General features: G+C 40.6%; 1 protein-coding gene across 1 annotated transcript in view; it reads left to right on the forward strand.

Moving 5' to 3' along the window:
* Positions 1-21,266, forward strand: part of LOC103032327 (bestrophin-3) — a 38,913-nt gene that overhangs the window by 2,736 nt on the left and 14,911 nt on the right. The window contains exons 2-3 of the mRNA XM_022667002.2: positions 15,685-15,779; positions 19,235-19,468. Coding sequence (XP_022522723.1) covers positions 15,685-15,779; positions 19,235-19,468 — 329 coding nt within the window. The remainder of the gene's footprint in view (positions 1-15,684; positions 15,780-19,234; positions 19,469-21,266) is intronic.

Genomic DNA, 21,266 nt, shown 5'->3' on the forward strand with positions numbered 1-21,266 from the left:
CAGTTATTAGAGATATCAAACTGAAATGGCTGTTGCAAACACCCAAATATTTAGAACTAAAAATGATTAAGATTAATAGGGGTGGCCAAACTTTTTCATATGACTGTAACTGTAGATTAACCTGTAACTCAGTGATTTAATGTGTAAATAGTTTAATTGTTGGAGGGAATAACTGTAGATTAATCCGTAACTCTGATTTAATGTGTAAATTGTAGAATTATGATAATGTTTTCCCTAAAGCGCTGTTGCTAATTCAGATTATTTTATCCCCAGGTATGAGCACGATTACCGGGCCGGAAAAGAGTCTCTTATAATGGGGGAGATGAACTCTGCACTCTTTCCTTAGAATTTGATAAAGGTTTCTCTCTTAACCTTGTTTATTTCACAATTTTATTATACTGATTGATTTATTACTGACTGCAGACAGTTTTGGGGATGTCCTCAACAGTGTGGTTCTCTTGTCGTTATTTATCAAACAAAACAAATACTTCTGAGTTCAGGTTCAGAGAAAAGCAGGGTTACTTGGTTCGATCACCTCATCCGGCTTTCAGAGTCGAACTCCATTTGCCAACTGTGGATCAGGGGGCTGTTCCACAAAGCGAGCTAACTCAGTAATCCAGGCTTTTAAAGACGAGTCTGGCTCATTTTGCCCTAATTTCGGTTCCCTGAAAGAGGCTAGACTTAGGGTGCGGAGTTTGGACGTCCAGCGCGTTCAGTCCCACCCACTTTGTCCACGCCTTGTCAGTCTCACAAGCTTGTAGTGTATACACAGTATTTATAACATTACATTTAGGCTGTGACCGAAATATTTACTAGTTAGGGCACTATTGAGTATGTCAGCCATTTTTCTTTGAGTGTCCAAATAATAAGGGGGGATTCGAGCGTGATTTTGAGGGCACTAAAAACTCCCATAATGCATCATGATTTATAGTAAACTTCGCTGCTTACTAAGCGAGCTGAATGTGTCCCAAAATGCTTTGCGGGTCTCGCTACTAAGCAACAGACAGCCAAAGAAACAGAGCGGACAGCGAGCCGCCAGGGTTGCCAGATTGTTACAGTGGGATTTAGATAAAACCAATTCACAGGGAAAAACGTGTTTCAAATCCACAAAATTACTGAGAAAACCACCGAAACAACTGATGTTCGTCATACCATTGTGGTAGGCCCCTGGGGTAAGGGGCGTGACCACAGTGACCCGGAAGGAGGAAGCACACAGAGAACACAGACACGGGGAGTAAATGGAACTCAAAGCATACCTTTATTCGGCTTTTAAACTGCCCTCCACCACACCCAAAAACAACTCAAAACAATGCTCAGCCCAATGGGGCTCTAGAGTCTGTAGAATTACTTTTAGTTTAGTTTTTAAGGTTTTAAGGTCCGTGCAGCCTCAGCCCTCTGCTCCCCAGTGTAAGTTCTCCCAAATGATGGCTGAGGCTGAGTTTATATGCCTGTCTCAACTGGCGGCTCAATCAGCCCTCATGCGGGCCAGCTGACACAGGCATGGCTTTGCGCTCTGGCGTGGGGCGGACCCACAACTCCCCCGCCTCCTCACGCCACAGTCCCTCCCCCTAAGCTTCCAGCCACCAGGGTCGAAGGTGAGGCGTGACCTGGTGACTGGAGCGAACGAAGAGAGGCGGGGTGAGGAGAGCGGGGGATGCAGTTCGTTCACTTGGGCCCCCCCCTCCAGAGAGAGGCCCGAGGAGATGGCAGCCCTCCTCCCAGCCTTAGTCCCCCAGCGGCTCTCGTCAGCGCCGTGGCGGGAGGTGCGGCGGCTCTCGGCAGCGCCGTGGCGGGAGGTGCGGCGGCTCTCGGCAGCGCCGAGGCGGGAGGTGCAGCGGCTCTCGGCAGCGCCGTGGCGGGTGGAGCGGCGGCTCGGGGCACCGGGACCGGTGGAGCGGCGGCTCGGGGCACCGGGACAGGTGGAGCGGCAGCTTGGGGCACCGGGACAGGCGGCGCGGTGGCTCGGGGCACCGGGACAGGTGGAGCGGTGGCTCGGGGCACCGGGACAGGCGGAGCGGCGGCTCGGGGCACCGGGACAGGCGGAGCGGCGACTCTCGGTGTCGGGACAGGCGGAGCGGCAGCTCGGGGCGCCGGGGCTTGCAGAGCGGCGGCTCTCGGAAGCCTAGGGGCTTGTGGAGAGGCGGCTCTCGGCAGCGCCGGGCCCTTCGGAGCGGCGGCTCTCGGTAGCGTCGGGGCTTGTGGAGAGGCGGCTCTCGGCAGCGCCGGGGCCTTCGGAGCGGCGGCTCTCGGTAGCGTCGGGGCTTGTGGAGCGGCGGCTCTCGGTAGCGCCGGGGCATTCGGAGCGGCGGCTCTCGGAAGCGTCGGGGCTTGTGGAGCGGCGGCTCTCATAAGCACGGCGGCTTGTGGAGCGGCGGCTCTCGGAAGCGCCGGGGCTTGTGGAGCGGCGGGTCTAAAAGCGGCGGGTCTAAAAGCGCAGCGGCTTGTGGAGCGGCGGCTCTCGGAAGCGTGGCGGCTTGTGGAGCGGCGGCTCTCGGTAGCGCCGGGGCTGGATGAGCGGCGGCTCTCGGTAGCGCCGGGGCTGGCTCGGCCTCGCTCTTGTCAGGGCCGTTCTCCCCCCTCCACAACTCCGACTCGGCCGCCGAAGAGTTTCGCGGGAGAGGTGGGTGCTGCTGCAGCCGCCTCTCGCTGGCGTCCTCCCACCGCTGACGGAGCCACTCCGGCAGGAGAGAGGAGAAGGGGAAATCCCCAACGTCACCGCTGCAGAGCGGTGGAGAGAAGCTGGGGGCGGGCTCGGGCTCGAGGAGTAAGGAGGCGAAGGGGAATTCCCCGGCGTCACACCAGTGCGGCGGTGAGTAGCCGGGGGCGGGCCTCCCCTTTTTTCTCCCGCGAGGCATTATTATAATTTTTTTTTTTTTACGAGAAAAAAAAGGCAAAACAAAACTGAGGTGTGGCTTCGGGCGGACAAACAAAGGCACGCTTTGAGAACATCACAGCCCCGTGTCGTGCTCCACTCCGCGGCTTCCTTCCAACCAGGTCACTGGACCCCGCCCAAAAGGGGCGGAGCCCGCATTCTCCACCACTGTGGTAGTCCCCTGGGGTAGGGGGGCGTGACCACAGTGACCCGGAAGGAGGAAGCTCACAGAGAACACAGACACGGGGAGTAAATGAAACTCAAAGCATACCTTTATTCGGCTTTTAAACTGCCCTCCACCACACCCAAAAACAACTCAAAACATAATGCTCAGCCCAAGGGGGCTCTAGAGTCTGTAGAATTACTTTTAGTTTAGTTTTTAAGGTTTTAAGGTCCGTGCAGCCTCAGCCCTCTGCTCCCCAGTGTAAGTTCTCCCAAATGATGGCTGAGGCTGAGTATATATGCCTGTCTCAACTAGCGGCTCAATCAGCCCTCATGCGGGCCAGCTGAGACAGGCATGGCTTTGCGCTCTGGCGTAGGGCGGACCCACAACTCCCCCGCCTCCTCACGCCACACCATATATATCTTAAATATCACTGATTACAAAAAATGATATTTAAATGAGTTTATCTGCATATTTGTATTATGTGTTTTGTGCTTTGTATCATTGGACACATGAAACAAAAACGTAAAAACAGTAACTTACATAAAAACAACCTTGCAAGCAATGAAAGAAAACTAAGCTTCAAATTTCCATTAGCAGGACTAAAAGCTCTGTCTCTGCAGGGGTAGATATCTAACTATAACACCACCGAGTTAAATTTCCAAACTCTTTACACTTGGTAGTTTTGTTTGTTTACCTGTCAAATCACAGCGTTTCCTCCATACAATTTCAGACACAATTCGACATTTGGCATCAAACCACCCAATCTGGCAACAGTGCGAGCGCTGCTATTTTTAAGGTTTTCTTCATGTAGTTCAGTAATGTGAGGATCATCTTTTAAACAGAGTAAATATAACAAGCAGATAAATAACTTCATGATCAGCTCAGAGCTTCACTATCTTTAATTCAGAGCTCAGTTCAGTGTGTTTATGGAGTTTTAAACACGGCTCAACCCCCTTCTCACCTGTGTGTGTTTATGCGACCGGTGCTGGCACATGATAATGATGAGTTAGTGTCCGAATTCACTCCAGTTTTACCACTAATTAGTGAACTTATTAGTATCTCCCTACATAGCACAACACTAATGAGGGAGTAGGGAGCCATTTCGGTCACAGCCTTAAAGTCCGCTAACTGCCCTGTACATTGTTTACTTCCGTTAAGAGGCGGAGCTAAGACATGATGCTGACAAAGTGGGCGGGACTTGACGGCATTACGCTAAGAAAGTGGGCGGAGCTGGATGCACTGGACGTCCAACTCTGCTTTCCTGCAGGCTGCAGTCAGTACCCTCTCAAAATAACCGGAAAAGCAGGAAAAATGAGCCGTGGATACAGTTACTTCAGCACAAGCTCGTCCGTTTGGTGAATTTGAACTAAACTAGAGTACTGTGTCTGAAGCTGTTGCTGCTGGTATAAAAAACACAATAGCAGCACTACTATGGAGAAGAAATGAATCTGTTCATTCATTTTATCCTGATCCTGGAAAGGCTTTCCACCGAATGAACCACCCGCTGAATTGTCAACACGCCAACTTCAGACGCATGTCCTTCTTAAACCAATCAGCGTCAAGTTAAGGAAAACGCATCGATACGTAAGTGATGATGAAAGGATGTAGGAGTATCACACAAAGGTCTTTGGTGCGCTCCCTAAACTGCAGTGTGAAAACAAAAATAAGCGGACCAAATATATACAATGTCGCAACACATGAACCTTGGTTCGGACCACGGTCCGGATTTTCAGGTGTGAAAGCACCCTTAAGCTTTGTTCAGTTACTACAGCAACATATACATTTTGTAAAAACCTGCTTGACGCTTAGCTGCAGCGCTTCTATTGGAGGAGCAGTGTGACGCCATAGCCTTGCGGGTGGGAAACAAAATCAAGGAACAACGTTCCACCAAGGTTTTATCGAATAAATTGCAGTGGATTCAGCAGATATATTTGCATAAACTCTATATCACAAAAACATATTTATTAGTATTAATGATGCAAGGGGACTTTAGATGAAGTTACTTTTAAGTATATTTGTAATCAAATAATTCTTGTTCAGATTTATTCAAGTGTTTATACAAATAATATCAATTCACATATGTGATCATATTTGTTCAACATAAATAATATAAATGTTTGGTCAACTTAATGATGCAAAAAGGGAATGGGTACAGACAACTACCTTACCAATATTTGCATACAAGTGATATAAGTTAGCAAACAATTTAGGCTATAAAAAGAGCAGACAACATTGAAGATTGTAGGCAGATAATGGCGGCCATTAGAAGACAATTCAGTAGATGAGGGAGCGCATGTAGTGCACAGAGCTTTAAGGCTCAAGGTCAAGCTCCAAGGTCATTCCGGGACAGAACAGATCCACTGTGAAATGTAAAGCCATCAAATATACAATAAAGGTTCCAATAAATTATATAATAATAAAATGTAATATCTGAGAAACAACTGAACCTACCCTGAACATATGGCTCTGTTGCATGGGGACAGACAGAATCAGATGATGTCCCTCCCACAATTCCTGCAATGATGGGACGTCTAAGGTTTTGTTTTAAAGCTAGGTCTTCTGCAGGAGTAAGGGCTGCTAGAGAAGGCCCACCACCAGTAGCAGCAAAAGCTGATTTCTTTCTGGTTGCTACAGTATTTCATGCAGTTAATTTATATCATAATAATACATTAAAATATGTAGTTTAGGGTTAGGTTATAAAACACATCCCAAGCTTTAAGCATCCCAAAGAGCACTGTTTAATTGATCATCCGAAAAATTTATTATACAACTGCTAACCTACCAAGACATGGCCATTCACCCAAACTGACAGATCCAGCAAGAAGAGCACTGGTCAGAGCAGCAGCCAAGAGGTCCTTGGTCACTCTGGAGTACCTACAGAGCAAGCGTGGAAGAAGGTGCTCTGGTCAGATGAGACCAAAGTTGAACTTTTTGGCCTAAATACAAAGTGCTTTGTGTGGCTAAAAAAAAACTAACACTGCTCATCATACTGAACCATCCCCAAAGTGAAACATGTTGGTGGCAACATCATGCATTGTGGATGTTTTTCTTCAGCAGGGACAGGGAAGTTGGTCAGAGATGATGAAAAGAAGGATGGATCTAAGAACAAGGCAATCCTGGAAGAAAACCCAGTCTTAAATCACATTGAGCTTCTGTGGCAAGACATGAAAGTTGCTGTTCACAGACGCTCTCCATTTAACTTGGCTGAGCTTGAGCTATTTTATAAAGAAGAATGGGCAAAAATCTCAGTCTCTAGATGCGCAAAGCTAGGTGAGACAAACCACAAAACACTTACAGCTTTAATTACAGTGAATGGTGGCTCTAATAAGTATTGATATAGGGGGGGTAAATACTTTTCAGATTTTTATTTGATACAAATTTTGAAAACCATGTATAATTTTTGTTCCACTTCACAATTATAAAATATTTTGTGTTTGTAGGTTTAATAAGCAGAATGACAGAATTTGTTGGACAATGTGATATTTAACAGCAAAAAAAAACAGTTACTCATTTTTTTCATTTATTTTTCTCACACACAATTATTGAAAAATAAAGTCTATTACATCAAGGTCAGTCTTACATATCCCTTTTCTCCTGTTCTTTTCCTGCTTTATCCAGCACCACTTAAACCTATTATTAGGGCTACCAACAATAAACTGTAAATTAGTAACACATTTAACAAAAATGAATTACGGCATCAAGATCTGCCCCACCCAACACGCAGATTTTTTCTGGAGCGTTTCTGTATTGAAGCAGCTTCACACTTCACAGATATAGGTGCTGGAACGCAGAACCTTCTCACTATATTTACTCTTTTTACTCACTATATTTACCATATGTGCTTGTGTGGTTTATTGTTCCACATTTTGGTGTGTTCGGGTTTATTCCTGTGTGAAACCAATAAAACAAACTCATTATCTAATCCGGACCATAGAAACCAACTACAGGTGTGAAAATGCCACTTTATATTCAGCAAATAAAGCTCTAATTCAGAAATCCTTACATCCAAAATGATATGTTTACAGTTAAGGGAAAAATAAGGTTTCCTCTCTACAATTTATCATCCATACTTTATTCCAGCGCCCCACGTTGTTTTTTATCTCTACTCAAACATACAAGTATATACAGTACAAGTATTTTAATTGACACCAATGATATAAATATAATTGCATTTTACATTTCTTACACTCATTCTTTTATTTACATTTAAATATCCTCTACATAAACAAGTGCGATTAATCGAAGTTAATCACAGAATATTGTTGTGATCAATCTGATTACACTTTTTAATCGATTGACAGCACTGATATATACTAGTGCAGAATAGCTATGTATTATATATATACTAGTAGGGGTGGGTATCGTCACTGATTTCAATTCACAAGGTACCAATTCGATTTAAAATCGATTCATTTAGGTAAATTTCAGTTACAATAAAAAAATTGTAGTTTAAATATAACCTGCTAAGCTAATCGTGGACTCAGCTGGTCAGGTCTTAGCTCAAATAACCTACAGGTGAAAACAACACTGGAAAACAACTTAAAACAGTGTTAAATGTAGTAATTTGATAAACACACACAGCATTGGGTGGAAACAGAAGAAAATTACTTACATTTTTACAGAAACTCCTCGCAGTGCCGACTCCTCTGCTCCAGCTCACTGGTGCCGTGTCGTTCGCGAACGATTCGTTCGAATGAATGAATCATTTGAGTAAGCTCACCCCAGCCAGAAAAGCGGTGCTTAAATGGGGAAAATGGGCTATTTCAAAAGATCAATTCAGGTTTACATAAATCAATATCGGATCATTCAAATGAAGATTGATTTAAATTAAGCATAAATTTTTTTAACACACCCCTATATACTAGTAAGAATATCATTAAGTTACTTTATTCAATTCAACATGTAAAACTCATATATACAGAGATCTCTTTTAACCTCATAATTAATATCTGCCTGTGTTTATGATTAAATATATATCTCAATAGAGACACCCTATATGCCATTTTAAAGCTTAAAATCTCTGCTGTTCAGTTATGTAACTGCCTCGAAGCAAAGGCAGACACAAGTGGCTTTCTCTTTACAGGTTTATTCGAATCTTCTCTCCAAAACCACCGTAAAAACTACATACAGTATTAACGGCGAATTAGCCACATTAGCTTAACATACAACAATAATACAGAAAAAAACACTTAATTCACCACCAGTAATATAGAAACAAATACCTCGTTGGCTGCATGCTATGTATAAGGGAATTATATTTAGCGAGGATTTCTTACTCCATTCATCATCACAGCTACCAGTAAAACTACTCAGCAGCACGAGAACTCCAGCTTTAGTCTAGCTTGCAGGTAAAGCTGTACTCCCGTAAGATTTGTGGCTTGCAAATGATTAAGAATAATAGTTCTGCTGCTAATACTAAATAAACAAATATATTAGAGTGATACATAAATTCGTATTAACCAAACATATATACATTATGTAAAATACATGCCATAGTTACACTTCCACCAAATCACACAAACCCTGATGTGGGGTTTCTTCAAACAAAGGTTTTCATTAGGTAACGCTCTCAATTCAAGTTCCTGTTACTTAATCATTTAGGGTGAAAGCATTAAACACCTTAGTCAGCTTCAAGCAGAGTAACAACCTTCTGGATATGGAATGTTATTTTAGTTGTGGGCTTCCCCATTTTGGTCAAATGTCTTGTCAACTTTCTCACTCTACCATCTAACCCTGCATGGACTTCTGTGACTCTGGCCAGCTTCCATTTGTTGAGTGGTGCTTGATCATGTAGTAGAAGAACAATGTCATTGACCTTCATGTTCCTTCTACTCTTGTTCCATTTCTGTCTAGTCTGCAAATTCAAAAGATACTCCTTTTTCCATCAAATCCAATAATTCATTGAATAATAATTCAACACTTTTGATAGTTCTTATTTGCCTTTCCCAGGCATCACCTCTGTGACTTGGTGCAGGGGGATTCATAAGAAACTCACATCCTAGAGCCTTTACTCTTTCTTGATTCATCTGTTTCATGATTTCTGCGAAATCTCTCTTCACACCAACAAAATTGGTTCCTTGGTCGCATCTTAGTTGATGAACATTTTTCTCTTATAGCAATGAATGATCTTAAAGCATTGATATATGCATCAGTTGTCAGATCGTCAATCACCTCTATGTGTATGGCTCTAGTACAGAGGCAGGTTAGGAAAATACTGTATTTCTTAAAATCCTTTCTTCCTTCTTTAAAGTAGATGGGACCAAAACAACCACCATATGAAGTATCGTTCAATCTGCATTTCAGCGATATTAGGTAGGTCTCTGAGCCATGACTCCCACCGAGGTTGAAAGTTTTCTGGAAGTTCGTCATCCCAGCCAACTTTCTCTTTGCACATTTGTTGGAGTATTTGTTTTCCCAAAAGTATGAAGGGTGCCATGAACCCAAGGGATCATACATAGAGGCTACAGTGGACAGCACATATGGTAAGCTCAAGTCCATGTCTGGATCTTCAACCATTGAGTGTTCTTCTTCTGGGATAGTTGCCATGACATTCCCACTATTAGACACAAACTTGTAGAGTCTTAACTTGCCAGTGATGCAAAGTTCTCTTGCCTTCTTGACAAGTTGAATGACTTCTTTCTCAGTTTGAAGACTTACAATCCGGTCGTCAACGTAAAAATTATTCTGGATAAAGTGTATGGTGTCTTTCTGAACTGTCCTTGGCCTTTTTCAGTCAGATGTTTTAGGCCGAAGTTGGCACATCCTGGGGATAAGGCTGCTCCAAACAAATTAACTTTCATTCTGTACACTGATGGTGTGGTTTCGCCATTTTTCCAACAGAAGAATCACAGGTAATCTTGATCTTCCCGTTTCACATGAAATTGGTGGAACATCCGCTTTATGTCACACATTACTGCAACAGAAGTGGCACAGGACACCCCCCAAGGAATTTGTTAAGTCAGGGCTGGTGAGAAGATGGTCGTTTGAGAGATGTTTCTTGAAACTTGGCAAATGTATATATGAAACTGTACTGTGGTCAAGTTCTTCCTCAAGGACCTTTTCTGCCTCATCACGTGAAAGGATGTCATTCATAAAGGTCACGTAGTCTTTGTAATACCTTTAATCCTTTCTTAATCTTCTTTAAAGACATTTTAGAGGTTGTATTGCACATATCTTTACACAGAATCATCTTCTCTAATTCTTTCTGAAAATTTTGATTCAAGCACTTTTATTATGTCTACTGGAGTGATCTCTTTCACCTTGATTCGGATCACATAGTGTACTTGAGTTTTCAGATTAACAGAAGTGTCTATGCTTGTTGTCACTACTATCCGATGGCGGATTCCAATGACGTCACCATAGTCCACACAGAGATTGCCATAGCTAACAATACACCATCCAAGGTCTGTGCTCTGGACATAAGGCTGATTTTCTTTGCCAGAAACAACTTCCCTTGGAAGCAGAGCCTGTTAGCAGTTATATCCAATGAGTATACCTACATCGTAGTCCTAAAGAGGTGCAATCTCATCTTGGAGGTGCTCTAAGTGGGACCACGCCTTTGCAGTATCATCTGTAGGTATATAGGTTCTGTTGGCTGGAATGAACTCACATGTGTAGACTGGTGGTAGATGAATCTGCTTATCACAGTAAAAGCCACGTACTTGGAGGTTGTTTACTCTCTGAGAGTTCACTACTGTGTTTCTTGATGTCATAGTAGCTGGTAGTTGTACCAGTTTTAGTGAAACCATCAAAACGTCACATCAGTAAACGTACCGGCACTATTGGCTGATGTGGACGGAGTCGGAGAGCCAGGGTTGCACCAGTCCGCTGCTGTGACCGAATTCAGCACCCCAGACATCTGGTTAGCTGACCTACTGTCCAGCACATCATAAAATGCCGGTACAAACCCCCCCCCTCCCCCAGCTCCAATCCATTTTTTATTTTTTTTATTGTTTATCACTTGCTCTTTCGTGCGAACATATCCTGCACGAGATAAATCCACCTCTAGTTCACCATACAGTTTCTCCATCCTTGTTCTCCCTTCAAGTTTATCCTGAAACTCCGGAGAACACCAAATCCAGAGTAAATACTCTGTTTCCTAAGCAGACTCAGACTGCATTCTCAGACACGCCCACAGATGTCGTCACAGTTCGTGCTGAGGAACCTAGTATTCTTTTGTTCCCGGTGCGAACGAACGTTCTTGGTTCCGGAACCTACTTTTGCTAGTGGAAACACTGCAAACAGTTCAAAATTAGGATTAGAGCTATTTGAGAATCCAACAGAGCATATACTAGGACTTCATGTGCTGGTTGGGCAGTGGATGAAAGCCAAACAGGAATTATTACAGCTGTTTGCAAGTTAAACTTGGGGTTCTCCTTGTAGTTTCCTTGGGTTGAACTTGGGTTTTCTTGACTTAAGTTTTCTTGCTTGGCTCGTGGTGGTTTTTAATGTTCTTTGGTTCTGGTTCTCTCTTCATGTAAATATGTAGGATGTTGTTTGTGGCATATATCACAAACACTTCTACAGTTGCAGCTGTCCTTAGGTCCTATCTTGGGCCATGTAAGATATACTCCCATATTATATACATTATGTGAAATACATGCAACAATTACAAGTTATCTAGCCTATTTAGTTGTATTTACTTTCAGGGTGACATTTAGGGCGAAATATGTCTTGTTTATTAAAATCATGAATCATATTTTTCATACTTTCATATATAAAGTGGTTGCCGGGTGGGCTAAAAGGCGTGCTAAAAACAAACAGCTTTGCAGAGGTTCCACGCTCTGCTCTGAGGTCTGCACTCCTAGAGGTCTAGAGGTCTGCACTCCCGCGGAACCTGTCAGAATATGTTGCGGCGCGGGACAGAACTGAATTGTTATTGGCGGAGTTTAATCAATCCAGGCGATGTGGGAGCTGGACCACATTACCATGTAGTCCCGCTCCCGCAAATTGATAAATAGTTAAGAAAATAATACTAATCATGCAATGATTCCCATGCAAGCAACAAAAAACCCTCAAGAAAAATCTCAAAGCAGAGGATGGACCAACACACACACACACACATACCGATAGGAGATTTTCAGCATCTCCAATTCACCTGACGGCATGGGCTTGGACTGTGGTAAGAAACGTGACAGCACTATTCAGCACTTATTTGCTGTTTTAATAAATACATAAGTACATTTGCAGCACTAAATGTAACTAATTCAATTCCTTTAGGGCCGCGGGACAGGAGCGGTCAAACCATCTATTGATTAATTTTGATTAACTGGGTAATAAGAGATCTACCAAAAGCAAGAGAGTCTTCTAGCGACCTGCAGTGTCTATCTCTGAGAACAGCCAACAGACTTTAGATACATCACAACTAACCTGTTATAACTGAAAATGCATTTTTCTGAAGGCTGGGGGAATTTTTTCTCCTGTTAACTGTCTTTCCATTTCCAGTGTCTAATTGCAGCAGTTTTCCATAAGCTAAAACTGGCACATTTTTATTTTCACCTATTTTCACAGGTGGGGTTACGCTTACAAATGAATTTGAAACTTGGCTGGAGAAGACCTTTCCGTTCATTACACTGAGTAGCTAATCATAGCGTTGTGTTTGAGCATCTGGCAACTGGTTATTTTTGTAAAATGTTTGCAACATAATTTGTTTGAAATATATATATATATATATATATATATATTTTTTTTTTTTTTTTTTTTTTTTTTTTAATATGGGCTGGAGAAAAGGCACATTTTCAGAATTGTGAGCTGTCCATCCTGACATGTTAAAATATTAATGTTTGTTAAAATATTTTTTGAAAATCAGAATGAATCTTTGAAACAGAAAAAGATTTTCATAAACAATTTAAAACATCTGCAACTCTAGGGCAATCATGTTTAAATCAAATGCCAAATTTTACTAAAATTGTCCAATATAAATTCTGTGTACAACCTCAATTCCAATATAGTTGGGGCATTGTGTAAAACATATATAAAAACAAAATACAATGATTTGCAACCTACATTCAATTGAATACACTACAGAGACTGTCATGGTGGGGTACAGAATACAGACACTCACGGAACCAGTTAAGGATTTTATGAAAAACCCACAGGGAATTAAAAACAGTAGCAGTGAGTAAACAACACCGGTAAACAGATACCTGGAGGCAAAGACCAGTACCGGATAGTGAGGCAGTCCAATGGTCATACACGAGGCAAGCAGTATCAGAGATGATCCAAAAACAGAAACGATACACAGTCCAGGAGTGGTCATATACGAGGCAGGCAGTTTCAGAGGTGATCCAAAACAGAAACGATAAACAGTCCAGGTAATACACGTTCCACATAGTAGGCTAGGTCATACACAAGAAAACAATCACAGAATTAAACGCTTTGTAATGTGGGCAAAACCAGGCAATACGCGGAACAGGTGTGTGTGTGAGCAGTCCTTATATACTGCAGAGAATAATCAATATTCGGGATTTCCTGGCCGGGGCAGGTGAGGTGTCACGTGATCGGCAGTGGGTGGTGCATTCTGGGTGTTGTAGTTGTCTAACAGTGTGGAAGGACAGGGAGCGCCTACAACACCAGACATGACAGAGACAATAAATTTAGTGTTCAAACAGATAAACTCTAATGATTTTTCAATCATTAATCAATCAACCTTTATTTAACCCTCATTTACATTGATGCTGAGCATTTACAGCATCAAAGGAATTGAAATCATTTATTAAGAAATTAGAAATAATAAGGAATAAAATATAAAAAAATAAAAGACCATAAAAATCAAAAGAATCAAAATATAAAACATTAGAATAAAAAATGAAAAAGTGATAAATACATTTAAATAAATTAAATTATTAAAAAATAAAATGATAAGAAAAAGATAAACTAATAAAAAAAATCATTTAAAACTCTCACAGGCTTTCTGATGGTGATTAGAAACAAAAAGTTTAAAATGGTTCAGTGATTCCAGCGAGCTGGGATTTTTCTTTTAGTGAATTTTCTGTAGTGAATTCCAGCTCGCTGGTGCACTTTAGTAAAAGCAGATTTTCCCAGTTCAACTCTTGGTACCTGACAGGTGATCCAGCCACTGGAACGAGTCTGACAATTACTGTTAATAATTAAGATTAAAGAAGAGATATAAAATGGCAAATTGCTAGAAAGAGATTTATAAATAAAAATAGCCAATAAGATTAGCCAATTATTCTCAGAGCAGAATAATAGATTGAGTCTAATGGTCTGAGAGCACTGGCGGACACTTTTTTTTATAAATTACATCACCATAGTCCAGGACTACAAGTATGGTTGCCTCCACTATTCTTTTTCTAGCGTGCACGGGTAAACAGGATTTATTCCAATAAAGGAATCCAAGCTTTTATTTGCACTTTGTGGCGAGTTTGTTAATATGAGATTTAAAAGAATGTTTTTCCTGGAGCCAGATCCAGAGATATTTATATTTGCTAACTTGTTCAATCGTGGATCCTGTCAGGCTAGCAATAGTACACTATTTAAAAATCTGGAAAACAGCATGAATTTGGTTTTATTAGCATTTAAACCAACTTTATATAGAGCAGTCTGTAAAGTGTTTTTTAAGTTTTTCTAGTGCAGCGTGTGCAGAATCTGCAAGGGGGCAAGATCATTGATAAAAAAACATTAAATAAAACTGGACCCAGATTGAGCCCTGTGGGACTTATTTTGTGTTTACCAATAGACACACATTGCTTTCTGCCATAAAGGCAGGAAATATTTCTTGCAAATATTCACTTCATTTATATTTGATGCCTGCAACATGTACCACAGAAGTTGGGACAGAGGCAACAAAAGACTGAAAAAAATTGAGGAATGCTTAAAAAACACCAGTTTAGAACATTCCAAAGGTGAACAGGTTAACTGAAAACAGGTCATTATTGGGTATAAAAGCATCCCTAAAAGGCTCAGTCGTTCACAAGGATGGGGCGAGGTTCGCCACTGTGAACAACTGCGTGAGCAAATAGTCCAACAGTTTAAGAACATTTCTTAGTGTGCAATTGCAAGGAATTTAGGGATTTCAACATCTATAGACCATATCGTCAAAGGATCATCAAAAGATTCAGAGAATCTGGAGAAATCTCTGCAAGTAAGCAGCAAGGCAGAAAACCAACACTGAATAAGCATGACCTCCCATTCCATTGCACTGCATTAAAAAAAACCACATCATTCTGTAACGGATATTATCACATGGGTTTAGAGTTGCAGCATCAAATTCCAAATGAGTTTTGCAAAAAACAATAAGGTTTATCTATTTAAACATTGAATATCTCGTCTTTGTAGTGTATTCCATTGAATATAGGTTAAAAATGATTTGTAAATCCTCATATTCTGTCTTTATTAATGATTTACACACCCTAACTTCACTAGAATTAATGTTGTAGTCTGAAGTCGTATGAATATGATAAATACTCAAAAATATTACAAATTAAATTTATTTTAAGATGTCCTGATAGTGACACAGTTGCTTTTTTAGAGCAACGAGATCAGAACATTTTACACCAAACCTCTCTGTTTTTTTTTTCTTTTTGTCTTCAAAAATCAGTGTAATATAATTCTAAATTAAATGTGAAAGATCAGTAAATTGTTCCTTAACTTCTTTCTAAATACTGTTTTTCCCTGGTGTTTTTAGGTGGGTGCTTACAGATCCTCAGAGGCGTCTCTTTGAAAAATTGTCTATATACTGTGACAGATATGCAGAACAGATTCCAGTAACTTTTGTACTTGGTAAGTGGCTACTTTCCATTTAGTAGATGGGACATATGTCACATGTGACCTGCTGTCTAAACCAAAGAGAGAGATTTTTTCTTGTTTTGATATCATAATGCATTATACCAGATTCCACTTTATAGTGTAACCAGGTATTAGCACTGCTTCTGCACTGATCATATTAAAACCACTTCCTCTGTCTTACACTCACTGTAAATTTAATCAGCTTAACTGAGCTGTATGAGCACATTGTAGTCCTGTACTTTGTACTCACTGTTCTTCACTGATCACAGGACCACCACAAAACAGATAGTATTTGGTGGTGGTGGGTCAAGGAGATTGTGTTAATGTTATACTTAAATCTGATGTACACTAATCAGCCATAACAGCATGGACTGCATAATAACAATTAACCGCTCTTTATTTCATTTTTTAAATTTTTTTTAGTTCTTGAAGGGTTTGCTTAAACCTCTCTTAACTATTATGCACGGATGGCCGTTAATCATTCTTTGAACTTATTACATTAGAAATGTTTTACTGGCTTCTGCAAATTGATAAAGATCCAAACAATCATTCTGGCCTCTGAGGACAGACCTTAAAAAAGCAGTGCATGCAGTGTGTACCCAGAATCTCACTGAACCTGAATCCTTTTGTAAAGAATTAGTGAAAATCACACAAACAACAACTGAACAACTGCTACAAAAGCTTTTATAAGCTGTGATATTGGTGTTACTAAGTACAGACTATGGAGGGTGTTGTGTTATGTTGAAAATGTAAAAGTAATCTTGCTTAAAATGTAACATTATGCCTTAATCTTACTCTTAACCTTTTTACATGCTCAGTTGTCATCAATAGCATAAATCTTGACGACCCAAATATATATTTTTTAAATTGCCTAACCTCTGTGAGTGAACATGCATGGCCAGCATGTTGGGCTAAGTGTCACCTATATTAAAGAGAAATCCTGATTTGCTGTTTGGGACAAATTATAAATTGATTATTTTTATTGAGATTTATTGTCAGCTGTTAAACACACAAAAGACAATGTATTGTGCAAAATTGTGAAAAAAAATTAGCAGACAAAATTAATCAGTTGGACATAGTGGCTAGCTTTTTCTTTACATTGTTTTTTACAAAGCAAATGTCTGAATAGCTTTTTAATGCAATAACCAATAGAAACTTAATTTGCACCATCGTACATCATCATCCTAAACCAGTGTGTGGTGTGGACACACTGAATGCACTTAACTGCATTATGTTGCACCCATTGCTGACACAGACCTGCAAACCACAGCTTATCTAGACCCTGTACAAAAATAGACATAAGAGAAAAGCTGCATAATACTCTTGATTTATTACTCTTGATTTCAAAAGTAACAATGGATAAGCAGGTATCCCAACTCAATTGTACATGTAGTGTGAGATAAAACTGATCTGTAACTCTTTCAGATCTTACATTAAACAGCATTTTTCTATTGAAGTAAAAAAACATGTACCGTATTTTTCGGGCTATAAGGCGCACTTAAAATACTTATTTTTTCCCAAAAATCGTCATTGCGCCTTATAATGCAGTGCGCCTTGTGTATGGATTTTGCTTGTGTTTACTGACCTCGATTTTATGTGGTACACGGCGCTCTGTTGTGCAGAATTCCTCACCCACGCCAGAAAAAGATCCCCCTCTTGGGCTAGCGCGCGGTTACCTTTGACTGCCGTACTGCCTCTCGGCTGTGGTTCAGGGTAGCTAGTTTCCACTGTAGCTCCGTGGCCAGAACAAGGTGCCGGTAAACTTTCCTTTCCACCCGTTCTGGGGTAATAGCACAAACTGTTTCTTTTTAGCGCCCACTTCTAAGTAAAGTTAACCTCTTAACACGCGCTGGCCCACCGGCGGGCCAGAAATATTTAATATTTCATAACTGGCTGTGTTTCTGAATAGTTACAGAACAGTTACAGGTTCAATATAGACATCCAATATACCATTTTAAAGCTTAGAATCTCTGCTTTTGAGCTATTTAGCCTATTTAGCGGAATATCCTTTCAGAAAATAAACATTTAGGGCGAAATATGCCTTGGTTATGATTTTAATAATTCATAACTCTCATATTTGCGTTTATCGTTCGTCCATATTTCATCGAATGCGGTCATGTCATACACCATTCGAACCGTCTGGCTCTCCGGATTCCAGAACTGTGCTTTTACTGTAGGATGTATGTTTCATGAATTAGAGCTGCGTCAGAGCGCATGTTTCCAGTAATAAAAGGCTCTCCTTTTGTCCTGGGGTAACCTCCGGTCACTGCCGCCACCCCCCGAACACACACACGCGCTCAGCCACAGGTCCTACCTTCAAAACGCGTCCAGACTAAAGAGAATCCATCAATCCAGTCTCCTGTAATCCACAGTTATATCCAAACAGCGCTGGAAATCACTTCATCCAGAAATGAAACTTATCCAATCTTTATCTCTGTTTTAAAACCGTTTTATTCACCGAATTCGGCACAACACGCTATTATAGTCAGAAGCCTCGCGGAGTAATGCGGTACTTGCTGTGCTTCAACATAATATTATGGTCTGTCGGAGCGTTGCGGCTACCGTTGTCAGGAGCGTCGCGGAGTAATACCTACTTGCTGTGCTTCAACATAGTAATATTATGGTCTGTCGGAGCGTTACGGCTACCGTTGTCAGGAGCGTCGCGGAGTAATACGGTACTTGCTGTGCTTCAACATAGTAATATTATGGTCTGTCGGAGCGTTACGGCTACCGTTGTCAGGAGCGTAGCGGAGTAATACTAACTGTGCTTCAACATAGTCTTACGGTGTGTGTGTAAGGACCGTGAAATGGCTCCAGTTAAGAGACATGCTTAAGAGACATTTAGTGCGCCTTATAATCCAGTGCGCCTTGTGTATGGACTAACACTAAAAATAGACCGTTCACTCATCGTGCGCCTTATAATACGGTGCGCCTTATAGTCCGAAAAATACGGTAAACTATATTGGCTTTGAATCCACATCTACATTCATTGTTGGTATTGTTTTAAAATACGAATTTATTGTGTTATTTTGAAAATGTGTATATGATCAGTTGATAATCTTGTTGGCATACCTGTGATACAGTGAAATCCGTGCATTAAGTATTTTTTTATTTGAATGTTACTTTACGTCTCTACTTTGTCTTAGTCCTGATTCTGTCTGCTCTTGTTGGTAGACCTCCTATGTGTAAACAATGTGTAATCTTATGTATGTTTTGTGTTACTCATCTTCTTATCTTTTACCAGTGATTAATCTGTTTTTGACCACAGAACTGGACCACTCTGGACCACCATAACAATGACACTTGTTACCTGATACAACTGTACCAGATTCTCACAGATTACCATGACATTACCATGAATTTGTTACTGAGAATGGTTCAACACCCAGTGTTTTTCCTTTTCGTTGATTGGATAAGGTCCATTGATGGCTCTTGGGCTGCTTTTTTAGGGTTCTATGTAACGCTGGTGGTGAATCGCTGGTGGAACCAATTCCAGAACCTGCCATGGCCAGATCGTCTCATGTTCCTCATCTCTAGCTGTGTTCAGGGTCAGGATGAGCAGGGACGGCTGCTGCGTCGCACGCTAATGCGCTACGTCAATCTCACCTCTCTGCTTATCTTCCGCTCAGTTAGCACTGCTGTCTGCAAGCGTTTTCCCACCATTGACCATGTTGTAGAAGCAGGTAAGCACTTTGTGGTAATTATTTCATTTTCAAAAGGCGTTTTTTTTCTAAGGCACTAAACAAAAAGGTGTATTAACAGCAAAAATAGATGAATAAGGATGATAAAGCTCCACACAGTGCAATTGTCTGTTCTAAATGACAGTTAGAATGATTGAATATAAACTTTTATAATTGGAGGATTATATTTAAACACAGAGCAACATTGTAAAAGTTACTTAGTGCTTAAATTGTACCATACTGCAGCCTATGAGCCTCCTGTGGTATCTTTAATGTTACCTTTAATGTTTTGTGGCTATCAGTGCAATGCTCTTGGAGTTACAGAGGCATAGCTTTGCTTTACACTTGACTTGCCCATGTTTAAAGTTGTTGTCCACACAAAAAAAATTCATCACCTGGATTTAACTAAGCAAATGATCTGGGTTTGCTGCAGTTGGTCAGGTCTAGGTTCAGTAACAGTATATGCTGAAAGAATGAGGTCAGCTGACTACCTGAATATACTAAATATAGACCAGGTTATTCCATCAATGGATTTTTTTTCTTCCGTGATTTATATTGTCTGCTACCAAAAATCTTTATAAAACATAGTTACTTTATTTTAATAAAAGGACACCATCGTAAGTGCTTTCAGTCGAGGACCCAGGACCCAACGCTACTTAGGTTTTTTTTAAAAGAGTGGAGTAAATAAAAAAATACAAATATACAAATAAATTGACATGCCAAAACGTAATGATAATAATAATAAAAATAATAATAATAACACCAACAACCAAATCTGTTTATTATTTTAAATATTAGATGATAACTGATCAGTCATATATGTATATAATTCACACATTACACACCTAATTTTTTTCGAACAGTAAATGTAATGTGGAGTAACGTGTTTAGGTTGTAAAGTCACCTTTACTTCGATGTAACTAATAATAAATAGAAATACAGAAAAAAAAGGTTTATTTGTAATTAAAAGTAATTCCACAAATGTTTTTCTAAGTCACTATAGGGTGGGATTTGATTCATATTAGCAAATGTGTCTCTCCCCAATGTCAAACCTGCTCCTACACCTTTGTATACATATATACCTGAACCAGTTTTAGGCAGCAGTCATGAACCTGCCTGGAACAGGATAAATCTTGGACTGATCGACCACATAACCTTCTTCCATTGCTCCGGAGTCCAGTATTCATGCTCCCTAGCTAATTGAAGCCGTTTTTGACAGTTTCTCGCACTAGAACTGAGTTCTAGTGTTTAAGATTTAATTTTACAAACCGTTTAAGAGATCCCCATTACTATCAATCAAAATTTTTCTGACAACATTCCTTCTTTGAAAATGATTTTTCCCCACTCTCCTTTCACTTTTTAATAATGCATTGGACAATTCTTAACCAGATTTTAGTAGGTTCAGCAATCTCCTTAGATGTTTTCTCTGCTTGATACATGCCAATAATTTGACCTTCTATAACAGATTAACATAATTTCCTTAACCACGGGACGTCTCTTTCCACGCCCAAAACACACCCATGATTAATTAGGAGAATTAGTACATGCCTTTTGCATGTTTTTGGCCACACAATGTGTACTTTTCCTGTCGTTATGATAGCAAAGACACACTGTCATGTCTTAAATCAAGCTGTGCGGTGCAGATGATTTACCTATAGACGGCTAAAATAGGGCCATTTATGTCCGTTTGTAGTTTAGAAGTATTTAGAAGTAGTGATGGGCTGATCCACTTTTTTCAGCTCCGATCCGATTCTGATATAAAACTGATATAAAACTGCAGATACCGATACAAATATCGATA

The sequence above is a fragment of the Astyanax mexicanus genome, chromosome 2 (assembly GCF_023375975.1).
Source record: "Astyanax mexicanus isolate ESR-SI-001 chromosome 2, AstMex3_surface, whole genome shotgun sequence".
NCBI lineage: Eukaryota > Metazoa > Chordata > Actinopteri > Characiformes > Acestrorhamphidae > Astyanax > Astyanax mexicanus.